At 35.5% G+C, this 19,965-nt stretch overlaps 1 protein-coding gene across 2 annotated transcripts in view; it reads left to right on the top strand.

Moving 5' to 3' along the window:
* SNX13 (sorting nexin 13) overlaps positions 1–19,057 on the top strand; it is a 150,682-nt gene extending 131,625 nt beyond the window's left edge. For both annotated transcript variants that reach the window (XM_011944147.1, XM_011944146.1), the window contains 6 exons: positions 7,203–7,364; positions 9,158–9,229; positions 11,608–11,753; positions 12,005–12,073; positions 13,820–13,932; positions 16,478–19,057. In XM_011944147.1, the coding sequence (XP_011799537.1) occupies positions 7,203–7,364; positions 9,158–9,229; positions 11,608–11,753; positions 12,005–12,073; positions 13,820–13,932; positions 16,478–16,725 (810 nt within the window). In that variant the 3' untranslated portion in view covers positions 16,726–19,057. The remainder of the gene's footprint in view (positions 1–7,202; positions 7,365–9,157; positions 9,230–11,607; positions 11,754–12,004; positions 12,074–13,819; positions 13,933–16,477) is intronic.
* Positions 19,058–19,965: the final 908 nt, after the last annotated feature.

Here is a 19,965-nt window from a genome sequence, read left to right as displayed (position 1 = left end):
TGTGGTGGATAAGCTTTTTGATGTGCTGCTGGATTCGGTTTCATAGTATTTTATTGAGGATTTTCACATTGATGTTCATCAGGCGTATTGACCTGAAATTTTCTTTTTTTGTTGTGTCTCTGACAGGTTTTGGTGTTAGGATCATGCTGGCCTCGTAAAATGAGTTAGGGAGGACTCCCTCTTTTTCTGTTGTTGGGAATAGTTTCAGAAGGAATGGTACCAGCTCCTCTGTACCTATAGTAGAATTTGTACCTCTGGTAGAATTGTACCTCTGGTAGAATTTGGCTGTGAAGCCATCTGGTCCTGGGCTTTTTTTCTTTGGTAGGCTATTAATTGCTGCCTCAGTTTCAGAACTTGTTATTGGTCTATTCAGGGATTTGACTTCTTGGTTTAGTATTGGGAGGGTGGATGTTCTAGGAATTTATCCATTTCTTCTAGATTTTCTAGTTTATTTGTGTAGAGTTGTTTATAGTGTTCTCTGGTGGTAGTTTGTATTTCTGTGGTGATATCCCCTTTATCATTTTTTGTTGTGTCTATTTGATTCTCCTCTTCTGTATTATTCTGGCTAGTCCTCTGTCTGTCTTGTTGATCTTTTCAAAAAAAACCAGCTCCTGGACTCATTAATTGTTTTTTGAAGCATTTTTCATGCACCTGTCTCCTTCAGTTCTGCTCTGATCTTAGTTCTTTCTTGTCTTCTGCTAGCTTTTGAATTTGTTTGCTCTTGCTTCTCTAGTTCTTTTAATTGTGATGTTAGAGTGTCGATTTTAGATCTTTCCTGCTTTCTCCTGGGGGCATTTGGTGCTATAAATTTTCCTCTAAACACTGTTTAGCTGTGTCCCAGAGAGTCTGGTATGTTGCATCTTTGTTCTCATTAGTTTCAAGGAACGTATTTATTTCTGCCATAATTTCGTTATTTACCCAATGGACATTCCAGAGCAGGTTGTTCAGTTTCCATGTAGTTGTGCTGTTTTTAGTGAGTTTCTTAATCCTGAGTTCTAATTTGATTGCAGTGTGGTTTGAGAGACTGTTTGTTATGATTTCTATTCTTTTGCATTTGCTGTTCTTTTGCATTTACTGCCAATTATGTGGTCAGTTTTAGAATAAGTGTGGTATGGTGCTGAGAAGAATGTATATTCTGTTGACTTGGGGTGGAGAGTTCTGTAGATATCTGTTAGGTCTGCTTGGTCCACAGCTAAGTTCAAGGCCTGAATATCCTTGTTAATTTTCTATGTCATTGGTCTGTCTGATATTGACAGTGGGGTGTTAAAGTCTCCCACTATTGTTGTGTGGGAGTCTAAGTCTCTTTGTAAGTCTGTTGCTTTATGAAACTGGGTGCTCCTGTATTGGGTGCATATGTATCTAGGATAGTTAGCTTTTCTTGTTGCATTGATCTGTTTACCATTATGTAATACCCTTCTTTATCCCGTTTGGTCTTTGTTGGTTTAAAGTCTGTTTTATCAGAGACTAGGATTGCGATGCCTGCTTTTTTGTTTTTTTTTTGGTTTCCATTTGCTTGGTAAATATTCCTCCATCCCTTTATTTTGAGCCTATGTGTGTCTTTGCATGTGAGATGGGTCTCCTGAATACAGCACAGCAGCAGGTCTTGACTCTTTATCCAATTTGCCAGTGTGTCTCTTTTCATGGGGGGGCATTTAGCCCATTTATATGCCAGTCTGTCTCTTTTCATGGGGGGCATTTAGCCCATTTACATTTAAGGTTAATATTGTTATGTGTGAATTTGATCCTGTCATTATGATGCCAGCTGGTTATTTTGCCCATTAGTTGATGCAGTTTCTTCATAGTGTCAATGGTGTTTGCCATTTCATATGTTTTTGCAGTGGCTGGTACTGGTTTTTTCTTTCCATGTTTAGTGCTCCCTTTAGGAGCTCCTGTGAGGCAGGCCTGGTGGTGACAAAATCTCACAGCATTTGATTGTTTGTACAGAATTTTATTTCTCCTTTGCTTGTGCAGCTTTATTTGACTGAATATGAAATTCTGGGTTGAAAATTCTTTTCTTTAAGAATGTTGAATATTGGCCCCCACCGTCTTCTGACTTGTAGGGTTTCTGCAGGAGATCTGCTCTTAGTCTGATGGACTTCCCTTCATGGGTGATCCGACCTTTCTCTCTAGCTGCCTTTAACATTGTTTTCCTTCATTTCAACCTTGGTGAATATGACAATTATGTGTCTTGGGGTTGCTCTTCTCGAGGAGTATCTTTGTGGTGTTCTCTGTATTTCCTGAATTTGAATGTTGGCCTGCCCTACTAGGTTGGGGAAGTTCTCCTGGATAATATCCTGAAGAGTGTTTTCCAATTTAGTTCCATTCTTTCACTTTCAGGTACACCAATCAAATTTAGGTTTGATCTTTTCTCACAGTCCCATGTTTCTTGGAGGCTTTGTTCATTTCTTTTCATTCTTTTTTCTCTAATCTTGTCTTCACACTTTATTTCATTAAGTTGATCTTCAATCTCTGATATCCTTTTTTCCGCTTAATCAGTTCAGCTATTGATACTTGTGTATGCTTCACAAAGTTCTCATGCTGTGTTTTTCAGCTCCATCAGGTCATTTATGATCTTCTCTACATTGGTTATTGTAGTTAGCAATTCAGCTATCCTTTTTTCAAGGTTCTTAGCTTCCTCGCATTGGGTTAGAATATGCTCCTTTAGTCAGAGGGGTTTTACTCACCTTCTGAAGCTTACTTCTATCAATTTGTCAAACTCATTCTCCATCCAGTTTTGTTCCTTTGCTAGCGAGGACTTGTGATCCTTTGGAGGAGAAGACGCCTTTTGGTTTTTGGAATTTTCAGCCTTTTTGTGGTGGTTTTTCCTCTTCTTCGTGGATTTATCTACCTTTGGTCTTTAATGTTGCTGACCTTCAGATGGGTTTCTGTGTGCACGTCCTTTTTGTTGATGTTGATGCTGTTCCTTTCTGTTTGTTAGTTTTCCTTCTAATGATCAGGCCTCTCTGTGGCAAGTCTGCTGGAGTTTGCTGGAGGTCTGCTTCAGACCCTGTTTGCCCAAGTATCACCAGCGGAGGCTGCAGAGCAGCCATGATTGCTGCCTGTTCCTTCCTGTGGATGCTTCATCCCAGAGGGGCACTCTCCACATGCCAGCTGGAGCTCTCCTGTATGAGGTGTCTGTTGATCCCTGATGGGAGGTGTCTCCCAGGCAGAAGGCATAGGGGTCAGGGACCCACGTGAGGAGGCAGTCTATTCCTTAGTAGAGCTCCCAGCTGTGCTGGGAGATCTGCCAGTCTTCAGAGCAGGCAGGCGGGAGCATTTAAGCCTGCTGAAGCTGCACCCACAACTGCACCTTTCCCCACATGCTCTGTCCCAGGGAGATTGGAGTTTTATCTATAAGCCCCTGTCTGGGGTTGCTGCCTTTCAGAGATACCCTGCCCAGAGAGGAAGAATCTAGTGAAGCAGTCTGGCTACAGTGGCTTTGCGGAGTTGTGGTGGGTTCCGCCCAGTTCGACCTTCCTTGTGGCTTTGTTGACACTATAAGGAGAAAACCACCGCCTCAAGCCTTAGTAATGGTGGATGCCCCTCCCCCCATCAAGCTCCAGTGTCCCAGGTTGACTTCAGACTGCTGTGCTGGCAGCAAGAATTTCAAGCTAATGGATCTTATAGCTTGCTGGGCTCCATGGGGGTGGGATCTGCTGAGCTAGACCACTTGGCTCCCTGGCTTCAGCCCTCTTTCCAGGGGAGTGAACAGTTCTGTCTCGGTGGCGTTCCAGGTACCACTGGGGTATGAAAAAGACTCCTGCAGTTAGCTTGGTGTCTGCCCAAACTGCTGCCCAGTTTTGTGCTTGAAACCCAGGCCCCTGGTGGCTTAGGTACAGGAGGGAATCTGCTGGTCTGTGGGTTGCAAAGACTGGGAAAAGCGTAGTATCTGGACCAAAAATCACTGTTCCTCAAGGCACAGTCCTTCATGGCTTCCCTTGGCTGGGGGAGGGAGTTCCCCGACCCCTTGCACTTCGTGCGTGAGGTGACTCCCCACCTTGCTTCAGCTCGCCCTCTGTGGACTGCACCCACTGTCTAACCAGTCCCAGTGAGATGAACTGGGTACCTCAGTTGGAAATGGAGAAATCACCCACCTTCTGCATTGATCTCACTGGGAGCTGCAGACTGGAGCTGTTCCTATTTGGCCATCTTGCTAGCCACTCACTTTTTTTTATAAATTAATAATGGAGTCTATCTGTCCTTCTGATTAATTTCTGGCAATCCACCATAACACACGTTTTTCGAAAATCATATTGGTGATAACCAAGATCATGCTGACCTCTTTAGAATGTCAGAATAATTTTTATGCATTTTAAGAATTTGTGGTTTCCAGCTTTAAATGATAGTTCAATTTTTTTTTATTTCACTGGAAATGAAATAGCTATTAAAGTAGATCATCTGCAGACATTTTATCAGTGGCCATTCAGAACTTGAGAAATAATATTTGTAACATTAACTTGGTCACACAGTGTATCCTAGCTTTAGAAAACCTGTGAAACAATTTTTAGAAAGACTGACAAGTAGCCTTCTTCCTTTGTACACAGTATCTTTCTATTCAGTTTTGTATCGTGGTGAAGGCATTTTAAATTTAAGATCTAAATTTAAGTTAAAATACCATTGTGTATGTTGTTGACATTACATATAACTCAGCCGGGGTGATAATTGACTGAATATACAGCATCTGTGTAAGGACAGCTAAGTATACACTTATGCTGGCAATCCATAATCTCCTGTGCATGATCATCTGAAAGTTTTTTTCTAAGAATCTACTTTAAAACAAATCTTGTTTCTGGAAATGTTTTCATACAATGATGGACTTTGCTTTTATGCCTGTGAAATTCTGCCTCTTTCATGGTTAAGCAACAGAGTCACTTTTAGAGGTTTTTCATTCTTCTTACCCCACTTCCCTGCTACTACAAATGCTTGGGCTTTACCTTTAGGGGAAAAAATGCTTCTGTATTTCTGGGATACTACACAGACAACTATTTTTAATTAGGAAATTCATTTTATAGATTATATAGATTTAGTTTCTCTTGGAGTATCAATGGTAGTATAGCCTCATGCCTGGGTAAGCATATGAGATAGTATTCATTTAACCAATGCATAGTAGGTAAACTCAAGTTTCTGCTGTGAAGTGTAAGATGTATAAATTTCTAAAATATTTTTGAGGATGTCATACTATTTATAAACTCAGGTTGGGGATTAAACTGAAATTCATGCCTTTTATGCTTCTGAAATGCTATTTCTTCTGTGAACATTTTAACTTGTTAGCAAGGTGGCAGTTTTTTCCCAAGCTGCACATTTTAAATGTTGTGTTGTCATGCTTAATGCTTATCTCGCTTTAGAATTCTACGCTATGTTCTCATGATTTAGCTTATTTATATGTTATTACCATTTAAAAGAAAAGGCCACAGTGTTGCAAGTAATGTCCCAGTTGATTTGAACATACTGTTCTGGTTGACCAAAAACTACGGTATATTGAATTAGAATTACACATTTGCATGCATGCATGCCGCGCGCACACACACGCACACACACACACAAGAATCAGCCACACATGAGAATTAACTTCATCTTTTTATCTTTGTATTTCTCTCCACCAGTGGTCGTGTTTTTCAAATCCTTATTCAAGCCAGTTTCTGTCCTTTGATTTTACTCTTGGTTGTACCCTGACAGTGTCCCTTCTAGGGGTGGATGTTCCGGCAAGCATGTCTATGGTACTAGTGGCTGAGCTTAAGCCAGGGAGTAACCAACCAAAACTCTCAGCCCTTGTACAGTTATCTTGAAATTCACTTCTTATTTTACTTTTGAAATTCACTTACTTTATTTTACTATTTTACTCATTTTACCTTTTCTAGTTTTTCTTGATGAAAGCCATGAAAATATAATTAGAGTGAAGGAGTTTTGTCTTCTTGTTATCTATTAATGTTGCTATGATTCCTAAGCAGTGAGATTCAGTTTTGTTACTGTTACTCATTTTTTTCTTTTTGCCTGGAACATAATTTGTTTTCCCTGGTAGCTTTTATGATGTTTACCTTTTTTTTTTTTTTCTGGAAAATATCTCTGTAGTTTTGTATGACTGGTTTTGTGTCTTTTCTTTGATTTCTTTATTTTTGTTAAAAATCTCTCAGTCTCATCTGCATCTCTAGTCTGGTTTCTTTAGATGTCTCTTTATTAATAGAAATTATTTTACATTTTATGGCCATAATACCATTTTTGCTTTCTGTCACTCTGAAGATTTTTAATTCCTTTTTATATCTCTGGTCATATTTCCTTTTACAGTTTTTGTAATTCCACCTTGCTAAGATAAAATTTACATGTCTGATTTGCAACGTCTCTCTTCCTTCTTTGTAGTGAACTTTAAATTTCCTCTGTAGATTTTAATTGCACATATAATGTATTCTAAAATTATTTTTTTAAAAAATCTTAAATATTTATTAGTTATTTCAGTTTTCTGTTTATTTTACCTGTTTTCTGTTCAGTATCTACTCAGAATACCTAATTGTTGCTTTGACCTGTGCCAGAAGTATATAGTGGCTAATTCTCGTTGCATCAGTTTCTGTTTTGGAAAACTTTTTTTTTCTTTTACAATTTTGAATGGAAAACTTTTTTTATTCAAAATCTCTTTAATAAAGAGGCAGCCAAAGCTTATATTGATATTCTAAGAATAACTTCATCTGTCAGATTTTCAAAATCATATATGTGTATGTGAAAATACTTTTGTTTTTTGTGACAAGGGTCTCACTTTTGCCCAGGCTGGAGTGTGTGGAGTGCAGTGACATGATCACGGCTCACTGCAGCCTTGAACTCCTGAGATCAAGCCATACTCTTGCCTCACTTTCCCCAGTAGTTTCAGACCACAGGCATGTACCAACATGTCTGGCTTTTTTTTTTTTTTTTGTAGAGATGGAGTCTCACTGTGTTGCCCAGGCTGGTCTCAAACTCCTGGATTCAAGTGATCCTTCCACTACAGCCTGCCAAAGTGCTGCGATTATAGGCATGAGCCACTGTGCCCAGCCGAAAATACGTTTTTAAGACACACTGAAGACAACATTTCTGTACTTTTAAAATGTAACGACATAATATAGACCAGAGAATTATTGCATCTTTCCAGTGTTGCACTCTGTATTTTCCAAGGCTTGTCGTTTGGATAACAACTCTGGTACAATAAAATCATGGTATAACCTCTTTTTTCCCTTTAGATGGACACTTTTGTAAATCCGCTTCGCAATTCTATGAGGAATGTTTCAAATGCAGTTAAATCTCTTCCTGATAGTTTGGCAGAGGGAATGACTAAAATGTCAGACAACATGGGCAAAATGTCAGAAAGATTAGGTCAAGACATAAAGCAATCATTTTTTAAGGTAAGAAGACATTTTCAGTAATGTCTAAAGCAAACTGTTTTTAAGTCAACTAAGAAGTATTGAATTCTGGTTGGATTTACCTTATTCCCTTAACCTTATTTCTTTTCCAAACGTTGCTAGACACATAGTCTCATAAAGAATAAAAAACTAAAGAGGAAAATTCTTATCAGAAATGAGTATTATAAAATCCACTTACTTGTTAGTCTCTGCTGTGGTAGGGTTTTAAAATTCATTTAAAACCAAAGCTTAAAATTAGTAAAGTTAACATTCTTTATCTTGTTTTATTTCATTATGCCATTTTTATCATAACGTACTATTAAATTTAGTAGCAAACAAATAAATTCTGTTGTGCAAATGAGTTATACTAGTATTCACTCAGGAAGCATAAAGTCTTATTTCTCCTGATTTACATGATAGAATGATTACCAGATCAAAGAGAAGAAAAGTTCATCATTACCATCAGTCTCTGGGCTCATACATTACTGGGTATAGACCTCTGCGTGTCATAGAAGAATTTCCCAGGGAGATTTTTTTTTTAAATTACATTAACACGTAAAGATACTAGACTGTAGTTTGTTGAATTCCTAATTAACATTTTAAAAATCATTTTGACATAGTTACTTGAAGTTGTAATCAAGGCTATAAAACATATAGCTATTAGAATTTTGTAGTGGATAGATTATGCTTGAATGTAAGGGAAATGTATGAAAACATAGGTATTCTTTAAGGGCCACTCCTAAAATTGTGTAAATCATACTTTTCTGTTAATTCTCATACTTTCTCTGATGCCTCATTTTTATATCTATTTGCGAGGAAGTATACTAACACTGAAATTAGTATTGTTCAATCCCACTTCTGCTGTTCATTACTCATATGAATTTGTACAAAAGTCACTGAACTTTTCTAGGCCTCTTTGTCGTCACCAATAACTTGAGATGGTCTTGACAGTCCTTCCTGTGCTGACAAAGTGATTTTCAGCCAATACTGATCTTTCTGTCCTTTCCATCTAACATTTTGTTAATTTCTTAAATGTATTAACATACTATATCAAAAGCTCTTCATGGCAAAAAGAAAGTCGATTGGAGCTCTGTTCCCTGGCAGTACTACTAACAATCGTTATTGTATGTTATTGTATGTTATTGTATGACAATCGTGCATCACTTAACAACAGGGATATGTTCTGATAAATGTGTCATTGGGCGATTTCATCATCTGGGAACATCATAGAATGAACTTACACAAACCTAGATGGTATGTGTAAGTTCCACAAACCTACTTCTCATTTAGGCTATTATAGTATTGCCTATTGCTCCTAGGCTACTAACCTGTACAGCATGCTACTGTACTGAATACTATAGGCATTTTAACACAATGGTACACATTTGTATATCTAAATATATCTACACAGAAAAAATGCAGTAAAAATATAGTATTCTAGTCTTACAGTATCACTCTGGTATTGTTGAACAAAACGTCGTTATGCGATGCATGACTTTTTGGCTTTCAAGTCATTTAACCTTTCATGGCTTTGAATTCTAAAAAATACGGGAGTTTGACTGACTAGTTTTTCTTTCCAACTCAAAAGTCATTTATTTTGTAAAGGAGAAAACCCTTTTAGTAATGAAATAATTACTCTTTGTATTTGGGTCCAAATTTTAGATTGTTAAATTTGGCTTATATATTGTACCAAAAGTCAGATCAAATGCTGATACTCATTTAGGTTTATTATTGTGTTGTGTTCTTTCACTGTCTGCTTTAGTGTGTTTACTTTGTGGGTTTGGTTTTGGTTTTAGGTGCCTCCTTTAATTCCTAAGACTGATTCAGACCCTGAACATCGCCGAGTTTCGGCTCAACTTGATGATAATGTGAGTTAATTTTATTCTTGGTAGTATTTAGTTTAAGTCATACTTGGCGTATCTTTTTAACTTTTTAATGAAGTGTAATATGTATATGTATCATTAATGTGCACATATTGTGAGTGTTAAGCTTGAAGAATTCTTACAAAGTGAACATGCCCATGTAACTAGCACTCTAATCAAAAAACAACATTACCACTACTCCAGAATAGCCCCTCATCCTCTGTTCCTGTTAGGACCTTCTCCTCCACCAGGGACCATCACTATCCTAACTTCTACTCTGCTTTTATACTTTGTGTATATGAAACTGTAGTGTATGTGTTCCATGAAGTCTGGCTTTTTTGCTCAACATTGTGATGTTCTTCCATGATGTTTTGTGTGATTGTAGTTTCTTCGTTCTTGTGGCTTTATAGTATTCTATTTTGTGAATATAGTACAATCTATTTGTTGTATCATGAATAATATTTCTGTGAACATTCGTACATGTCTGTACATGTTTCTGTTGGATCTATACTTAGGAATGAAATTGCTGTATCAGGATATATATATATATATATAAGTTCAGTTTTAGTAGATACTGCCAAGTACTTTTTCAAATTATTTGTACCGTTTACATTGCCATCAGCAGTACTTGAGAGTTCCAGTGTTCTACATCCTGCCAATACTCAGTATTTTGTCTTTCTAATTTTAGCCATTCTGGTTGTTGTATTTCATGTGAATTTGCGTTTTTATAACTGTTGAAATGTTGAACACCTTTTCATATGTCTATTGGCCATTTGAATGTTCTGTCTTACGCGTCTGTCAAGACCTTTTGTCATTTTTCTGTTGGCTTAGCTGTCTTAGTTCTTTTGATTAGTAGGAGTGCTTTATGTAATCTGAATGTGAGTTCTTTGTCAGATACATTGTCTTCTACTCTCTAGGGTTCTTTCTTGTGCTATGTATGTAATCTGTGCCTATTACAGGGTCACAGAGATGTCCTAGAATTTTCTTTAAAAACCTTTTTTGTTTTACTGTAACAACATTTAGGTTTGCAATTCATCTGGGATTGATTTTTGTATATGAATTGAGGTATGGGTCCAGTTGATCCAAACACCATTTACTGAAAGGGCCATCTTTTCCCCACTGTACTGTTTCTCCCTTATCACAAATCAGGTTACCGTATATGTTTGGATCTGTTTTATTCTGTTCTATTAGGCAGATTTATTTTAAGGTTGTAATTATCTCCTTTCCATTTCCAATTCAATTTGTTTATAATCAACTGTCTTAAACAAAAATAATATTTTTATTTGCTTTTTCAAGATTATTTTAGGATATTTTATTAAGTTTATTGATGGCATAATATCCATAACATTGTACCTTTTGGTATGTGGTTTTTACAGTTTAGCTATTTATTAGATTTTCATATGGCACCAAACTCGTAGGAATATACTTGATCAGAGAATACGAAGAATTTATTCCGTCTCAGTGATGAAATGGGTTTCCTTCTCCCCACTGGTTTTGATTAAGCTATTTGATTTCAGTTTTTGAAATCGAAGGTGCACTAAGGAAATGTTTACAACATGACAGTGAAAAATGTGTAGCTCATGCTTTCTTGCCAGTATTTAAATTACAGTGTTGATGAGGAAATAATTGGAAACAGTTTCTCAGTGATGAAAGAATTATAAAATTACTAACAATTATATGTGGTACTAAATCTGTACCTGCTTTTTATTTTATACGTATTTTTTCGCATCAGAGCATCCCGATCATCTTCCTTCTTACCTTACTGATTGTATACTCTCACAGTAAAACTGTACTGACTTTTATTTGTTAAAAGCTAAAAGAAAATTCTAGTAATTTAGTAAACTATGCCTTTTGTAATGTGAATTTAGTTGTGTGCTGGATTGAACTTCAGCATCTTTTTCCTGAAAGTACATAAATACATACAATTTACTAACTAAGCAAAATACATTATTCTGTATAGTTCGTGTTTTGTTCTATTAAATATATGAAGATGTTGAGAATATCTTATTCTTATGAAAAAGATGCATTAGAAAACAGACAAAGGGTCTAGCATTTGCCTTATCAAACTCATACAGTCTCTGCCAATAGCAAGAACCAACTCATCTTTTCCTAGGACCTTCATGAATCTACTTTGCCTTGAAAATGTTGAACTATAGCCTTAAAATGTATTCATTATTGTGGGGCTATGAAGTTCTGTATTCTGTCAGAATGACTGCTAGAAATATTTTTTTTACATTAGAATTTAATGTCAAGTTATAAAGGCTAAAATGTAACTTGTTCTCTGACTTGTGAAATACCAGTCATTTAGTAAAAGCAACAAAAGTAACCATTCATAGTAGATAGCTCACTCAAACTTATTCTTATTTCTTCCCATATTTTGTCAGGTGGATGACAATATTCCACTTAGAGTAATGCTGCTTCTCATGGATGAAGTATTCGACTTAAAAGAAAGAAATCAGTGGTTGCGAAGGAATATCAAAAACCTACTTCAACAGCTTATTAGAGCTACATATGGTGATACTATTAATAGGTACCACTCTTTTCCTCCTCGCTTCTAATCTGATCTTACTTAGCTATTAAACTTTTACTTCTGGAAGTAGATTGCTCAACCTTTGTAAGATAATTTTTTTCTCTGGGTCTTTTAAGAACATTGTTAAAGCAGTCTGTTGCTCTCAGGGATAATTTACATCCAAATTAAGTTGCTTGCTCTATGAAAGTCATGTTTATTTTTTTCACCTTCTAAAAATTTAACCTTACTCATTTACATTTCTTTACTTTCAGAAAAATAGTTGACCATGTTGATTGGATGACTTCACCTGAACAAGTAGCCGACTCAGTGAAACGTTTCAGGTATATCTTAAGACACAGTCACTTCTTTCAGGTAGTACAGAGTTTAGCATTGTTATCACTAATTAACTTTCATTGCTTTTGTTTCCTTCCTGGACATAAAGTTGGTATAGTTATCATTGATAAGCAAAAAGACTTCTAACAATTATACTAAACGTTTGTCTCATGAACTTATTGATCTTTGTTTCTTTAAAACCAGAATAGGAAAACTATGGAAGAAAGATCTTTCAAATGATAGGCTACATTTTTATCACAGTACAATGGCTGTAAGATAATTGAAATATTCACCTAAAAATGTTGCGGTTCTATAATCAAATATCTAGTCTTGGGGATTAGTTTTTCTCAGTTGTATTTGCTAACCTTCATTTTAAATGAAACTTTTTAAGTAAATCTCTTTGGCTATGTTTTAATTTTTTATTAAATATTGGAACCTATACAAGGAACAAAAATTAAGTAGATACTCTACTTCATATTTCTTTCTACAAAAAATACTGAGCCCCTCCTCTGGGCCTAGCACTCAGCCCATTGCTGAGATAAGATGCAGTCCCTTGAGGAAAGTACAGATAGTAGAGAAATAAACTTCTTTTCTAAAAATGAAGATAACCAATGTGGAAAAATTCATGGCATCACGTATTTTGAAAGGAAGGAAAGGAAGCAAGAAGGGAACTATCAGTATTGAACACTAACTTAAGTTCTTGGCACTGTGCACAGTATTTTATGTATGCTTTCTGATTTTATGCCATTTTATGAGGTAGTAGATATTTTGTCTCTATTTTGTTAGAAGGAAATTGAGGATTAGAGAAGTTGAATAGGCTCTCAGGCTACAAAGTGGGGAATCTGGTTTCTCTAATCTGAAGCTAAGTTTCTTCCCACTGTACCATACTGTTTCCAAAATTTGGACAACCTGCCCTGGCATGTTTATTTTATTTCAGGTGGGTAAATGATGTTCCTCTGGAGTGGTGATTCTCAACATTGGCTGTTCATTGAAATCACCTGTAGAGCTTTAAAAATTACTAATCCCTGGATCCCATGTCCAGGGAGTCTGACTTAATCCAGTGAAAGGCCTGTACATTAAGAGCATGTAAAGCTCTCAGGTGCTTCTAATGTGTAAAATTAAGAACAGCAGCTCTGGGGAGTCTGACCCTCACACCAAATTCCCAGATGAAAGGTTAGTTTTTGTGCTCATCCCTGCCTTCAGACCAAGAGTTGGGGAACAGGAGTAAAGCCCACTGAAAGTTAAGAGGAATGGGTTGTTTTATGTGTGGAAGTCAATCCATCTGTAAGTTGTGGGCTTGGAATTTAGTCTTGTGTAGGCTTAATTATAAGAGGATTGGGATGGCATAACTGAAGGAGATAGGTGTTAAACTCTAAGGCATTGAAATTCAAGATATTGTAGGGTTGCATTTGGATGAGATGTTCCATCAGCAGATGCCCACTTTGAGTTTAAATGGCTGTGATATAGTCATCTACTATCCCATTTTGCTGTCTTCATTAGTGTTTATGAACTGCATTGGTGCATAATTTATCTCTTATTTTTTCTTGTGTTTGTTTTTTTTGAATCCCCAAAATTGAACCCTACACTTGCTTGATCTTTGTTGAATATCATTAAAGCTGTATATTAATAAAATTTCAGAAACTTTTTCTTTCTGTTCGCATTTGTATTTTCTGTAGAAATTTGAAATAATTTTATCAACTTGTATCATTAGAAAATGAAAATGTTTACAAAATTTATTTAATCTTCTCAAATAGAGATGCATTTTGGCCAAATGGCATTTTAGCAGAGACTGTTCCATGCAGAGATAAAAGTATTCGAATGAGAACAAGAGTAGCAGGAAAAACGAAATTACTTGCAATTATGCCAGGTGAGTGGGCATGTGTAGTTAAAAATCTCTACAATTTGTCATTCTTCTGAATTTTTAGCATTCATCATGCCAGTGTAACTGCCTTTTGATTATAACAACTACCTTTTGATGGCTTAATACATATCAGGCACTGTGCTAGGCATTTCTCATGTTCTTAATCAGTCCTCATAACCCTACTGTAACGCTAAGGACTGTTAACATCACCACTTTGTATGTGAGGAAACAGAAGCTCAGAGAGGTTAAATAATCTATCCAATGTTTATAGCTGCTAAGCAACAGTTGGTATTCTGACTCGGCTTTAAGTGATGTGAAAGCTTATGCTTTTAACCATTCGCTCTGCTGCCTTGAAACATATTGGGAGTTAAGTTAAATAAAATACATGACAGGTGAACGGGCTAATAAAATATAAGGTATGAATTTTTCAGGAAGAATATTTGTTGTACTTAGGGAAACAAATTATTTCAAAAACTCCATCTACATAGAAACAACTGATTGGCTGATTATTAATCTTTATTAATATATAATCCCAAACAAAATATACTTAGTAGCATTTTGTTGGTCTGATTTTAGTTACTTCATTAGGGTACAGCTATCTCACTACCTTAGATTTACTTTTTCTCATTTTTCTTCTTTCAATCAGAGAAGTTATATAATGTAAAAAGCAATTTAATGTGGCTGGGAGATGGTGATGGTTGTTTTGCCACTTGTTAACGAATATCTTTGAAAATGCTGACATGTCTTTTCTCTGTATTTTAATTCTGGATGTAGAGAATGAACAGACATATTTGTGCATTATTTAATATCACACAATACCTATTTTTTCTCTAATTTTGTTGTAATTCAGAACTCTATTTTCTCCATAAATTTTAATGACCAGCTTTCTTGTCGGTCAATTAAATTAAAAATTTGCCACATGATTTTAATTCTTACCTATATACGGTTTCATTTGCTGGTAAAAAAGCAAATTATAGAAATAACATTTTAGAAAAATAAGAAACAATTGCTTAGGATATTATTTAATATACTATTATAGTAAACCTGATTGTGCTACATAGACTGACTCAGTTATCTAGCTGGAAGAAATCTTCATTCACCAAATATTTATTGAAAGTTATTATGTGCCAGATGCTGTTCTTTGCACTTATGTTTGCCTTCTTGGAGATTACTTTCCAATAGAAATAGAGGGACTCAAAAACACAAAACAAATAAATGGAATGTAGTATGTTAGATAAGTGATAAGTACTAAAGAGGAAGATACTGCAGGAAAATGGAATAGGTAGTGTCAGATGGGTTGCAGTTTTAGATGGGGTGGCCAGGGCAGCCCTCACTGAGAAGATGACAGTGATGTGAAGATCTGAAGGAAGTGAGGGTACATATAAAAGTATATGAATTTATATATACATAATCCTTGCCTATTTTTTAGTAAATTCTCAAAATTTTTGCTTTAAATTATTTGGTACCCCTAGTTAGATAAAGACTTTTTGGAAATTGTATGTTTCTTTCCAAAGCAGCAAAATGATATGTTATAAATATTATGAATAATTCATAATTATGAATAATTAAGAATATGATGAATAATTAATAATCATACATGTTGGTCTCATAATCAGATCTCTGTAGTAACTTGGTGTTATTTATGAATAAATGCCAAATTTGCTCACTCTTAGTCACAACACTATCAGTTTTCTATTTTCTTCACTTTCTTCACCTTGAATTTAAATAAAATTCAACCAAACTTATACTATCCCCATTTCTTGAACATGCTTTGTTGTTCTAGTTACTGCTTATTTGCTCATTCATGTCCATTTCACCAAGGCTAATCCTTCATCTCATTGCACCTATCAAAATCCTGCCCAAGTAGAAAGTCTCCTTTACCTGTCACTTTCTTAAAGGGAACTTTTCTTTGTTACCACATCTGGAAGTCTCCCCACTACAAATATTCTTATACTTTTAGCATTTTTATGGCATGGTTACTATGCCAGGGGTTTTTGTAGATCAGGGATTAGGTTTTTTTTTTTTTCCTATGTTCCAGTGAAACTTTATTCACCATCATGGATTAGTTTGTTTCCTTATAGCATTTGTTACTGTTCATTAGGCGTACTAAGAATATTTGTATAATATTACAAAGTTTACAGATCACTTTTCACATTATCTCATTAAAGACTTATAAATTCTTATAGTTATAAGGATGTTTGTTATTATAAATTCTCCTTTTCAGATGAGGAAAGAGTCAGGGTGGTGGGTAAGTATCACATGGGTATTAAGGGACACGTTTGTAATTGTAGTTTGGGATCTTTGAGACTTTTTTTTTATCTTTTGCACCTGTGCTATTCTCTCCCAGTAGCTTTTGCATAAGTGGATAAATAGATGCATGCGTGCGAAGATGCATATTAAGCTTCAGCTGTAGTACATAGCTGAAATGCATTAACTGGTTACCTACTGTTTATCAGTTACTCTGCTGTATACTTTAATTTAAGAGCATTTAAGAGTTTAGGTCTTGTGTTTCCTTTGAGTAATTGTGTGTATTTTCCCCCACTTGATTTAGATGAACTGAAGCACATTATTGGGGCTGAGACAACACGGAAAGGTATTCTTCGTGTTTTTGAAATGTTTCAGCATAACCAATTAAATAGGAGAATGGTTTATGTCTTCTTGGAAGGCTTTTTAGAAACCTTATTTCCACAGTATAAATTCCGTGAACTTTTCAACAAACTGCATTCACGGTCAAAGCAGATGCAGAAATATAAACAGAAACTTCAAACTACGCAAGCGCCTTCTTTACAGAAAAGGTGACACTCCACTCTCTGAAGCTGTTGTTCATTTTGTCCAGGACTAATGGTATGGACAGATCTTCTGGGGCTTAACTCAAATACTGTTGTGTCTGCACCAGTCTTTTAGTGTCTCAAAATAGATTATTAATACATCCATAAGTCTGTGGTTCTTCTCATTCTCATCTATAATCCACCATTAACAAGGGAGATTTCTGTGTCTTAAATGATTTGGTGCATATTTTGCAACATTGAGAGAAAACTGCCCCCATCTCAAGCAAGAATGGCGTTGGTTTCTTCCATTTCGAACTAATCAGCATTCTCCAGCAATGACAAAATGCCAGAGTGTATATATGAAAGCTAAGGAAAGCACAAAACAATGGTTCAGAGATAAATTGGCTAATTTGTTTAACGGTTGGAGACTGTGCAATGTACGATTTGGAGGAATTTGTTTGGCATAATGATTTTGTAGGTCTGTGTCAGCATTTTGATATATTGTGAATTAGCCAGGTGAATGATCCTTGAAACATCTCTTTCAGGTCTGGGGAAAGAGACAGAATGCCCTTAAAGTGTGAAATAACCTTATACCTGAATTACAGTTTTGTGATATAAAATAAAGCTGAGTATAAAATAAAACCAATCAAACACAGAATTTGATTGGATTTGTTATTCATTGGTATACAACAATTTTTATTCTTCTGTGTGCTTTAAGGGCTGTGTTATGCTCTTACGGTACTCAGTTTTGTGTTTCCTTTTGGCATTCTTTGTGCAAAAAAGAAGCATGTGGTGGCTCTCATTTAAATTTCAAAATTATTAGTTTCATCTTTAACAGATTACTGATTATACAGAAGATATAATTTATTGGAAGAACTGCCAAATACATTTTGTCCTTCTAAAAATATGGAAATTTAAATAGTAGTCTGGAAAGTTACCATATGATAATTTTTAATTATGTGATCTAGACATGCCTTAGGTAACTGCAGAAATAGCAAATTAAATGATTAATGAGCTTATTAGTCATAGTAAACATACAAATTCCTAATTCTATGACAGTGTACATATATGAAAATAAATGAAAAAAGAACTATAATATTTTTTAAAATATGCTTTTATTTATATTTCACATAATGTAAAATTCTACAAAATAAAGCTAGTAGGCAAAACCCCTCAGTGTATAGCTTTAAACCCATAAATTAATTTTATACCAATAAAATAAAATACTTTCTCTAGTTTTGGAGCTTCTGTATTTCCTATAGTTTTCTCACTGTCCATTTTATCCATCTTAGAAGTCTTCATATCCCTTCTATGCAGGATTTCTGCGTAGTTTTAAATATTTTCATTGTCTAAGGGTTTGGGTGTGTCAGCTTTTTTTGTTTTAAAAATAATTAACACTAAAACCTTAAATAGTGAAGCTACTTATCAGACCACTGAGCCAAGATCCTGGTATTAAAAGAAAGTCTGGGTGCTTAAGATAAAGGGACAGAGTATTGGTATCCCAGTTATTTGGGAGCTTTAAGATTGGAACAAGATATCACTGTCTTGTTTTCACTTAGATCCTACTTTCAAAGTGAGGCCTATTAACAGAATAAAGCCTTCCTTTAAAGCTTTATAATAATCATTTATTAATAATGCTGTTGTGTATACTTATAGTATGCATATATTCAGCATATGTTGCATGTCTTCAGAATTACATAAAATGAAATCCCTTTCATTGCAACTTACAAGTAAGAAAAGATCCTTAGTGGCTCTGGTGGAAGAAATAGTATTTCTTCTTCTCAGGGTGGCTCCCTGCCTTGGCCCCTCCCTGAGCCCTAGGCTTTAAAAGTGAAGATGTGTGAAACATGTCTGTGGGAAGCATCAGCATGGCCATAAGTGCAATGATTTTCATATATGCCCCTGCCCATTTCAAGTATATTTTTGACATGAATAAATCTAAGAGTATACGGAATGATTCATGTAAGAGCCTAGCGTGTACATGTGAAAAAGCATTTCTATATGATGTGAGGAGCACTGGCCATCAACCAGGGAAAGAAAGGTCATGTAATACTGTAAATTTTCAAAATAGAGCCCTGCAAGATAACTGCAATCATACCAAAAACTATTTGAGTAAATGGATTTTTAAAGTAATTTTTGTTTAAAAGAGTTTATATTTCAGAAGCAGAAAATGTCAAATGATAGTCTTTGTAAATGGTGGTGCATCTTCTCTATGCACATCTGTCTTTTACATCAGAAAGAGCTGTGGTCGTGCTAAAATTAGAGATAACTTTTTGAATGACTTGGTCAAGCTGTGTGTAAAATATTTAACCATAAGTCAAGTGCAGTGTACTATGTTTAATAAAGTTACTACATTTAATGCATTTATTGCATATGTGAATATATACATGAAGAGGCTTTATGTCTTCTCTTATTTGATTTTGAATGTTTTTTAAGTCAGTGGTGCCTTTAGGCAAGAACTTTCAAAATTAATCATTCTTTGTGTTTTCTGATTTTTCAGGTAACATGTAAACTAGAAACCATCAGAGTTTATTCACCTTAAAAAATTGATTGTATTGGGCCGGGCGTGGTGGCTCAAGCCTGTAATCCCAGCACTTTGGGAGGCCGAGACGGGCGGATCATGAGGTCAGGAGATCGAGACCATCCTGGCTAACACGGTGAAACCCCGTCTCTACTAAAAAATACAAAAAACTAGCCGGGCGTGGTGGCGGGCGCCTGTAGTCCCAGCTACTCGGGAGGCTGAGGCAGGAGAATGGCGTGAACCCGGGAGGCGGAGCTTGCAGTGAGCTGAGATCCGGCCACTGCACTCCAGCCTGGGGACAGAGCGAGACTCCGTCTCAAAAAAAAAAAAAAAAATTGATTGTATTATTTAAATACATCACTTAGATGGGCATTTCCTATAATTAGGATATTCCAAATAGTTGCTGAAATCAATTGTGCCATTGACCAATGGATGCACTTGGTTAGCCTTAATTTTTTTTAAAACATTAAAAACTTCCTTGAATATTTCAGTTTGTTCATTTTAAGTTTGTGCTGCTGGTATTTGGGAAAAAAAATCAAACAGTTAAGTGCTACCAGAAAGTGTACCAATTTTTATAAAAATTAAGAATATAAATTTCACAATCTAAAATTTTAATTTTGTGCAATATTTTCATTTAATGCATGTGTATTTGAGTAATTGTAAGATAAATGAATTTTTAATTTTTTGAGATGTAGCTTAAACTGTCTTCTTAATCCAACAACTTACATTCCGTTGTTGCTGCATCCTTTT

This window comes from Colobus angolensis, unplaced genomic scaffold (genome assembly GCF_000951035.1).
Source record: "Colobus angolensis palliatus isolate OR3802 unplaced genomic scaffold, Cang.pa_1.0 Scaffold229, whole genome shotgun sequence".
Classification (NCBI taxonomy): Eukaryota; Metazoa; Chordata; class Mammalia; order Primates; family Cercopithecidae; genus Colobus; species Colobus angolensis.
Note: the sequence above shows the minus strand (reverse complement) of the source record. Positions and strands in the feature narration are given on the sequence as shown.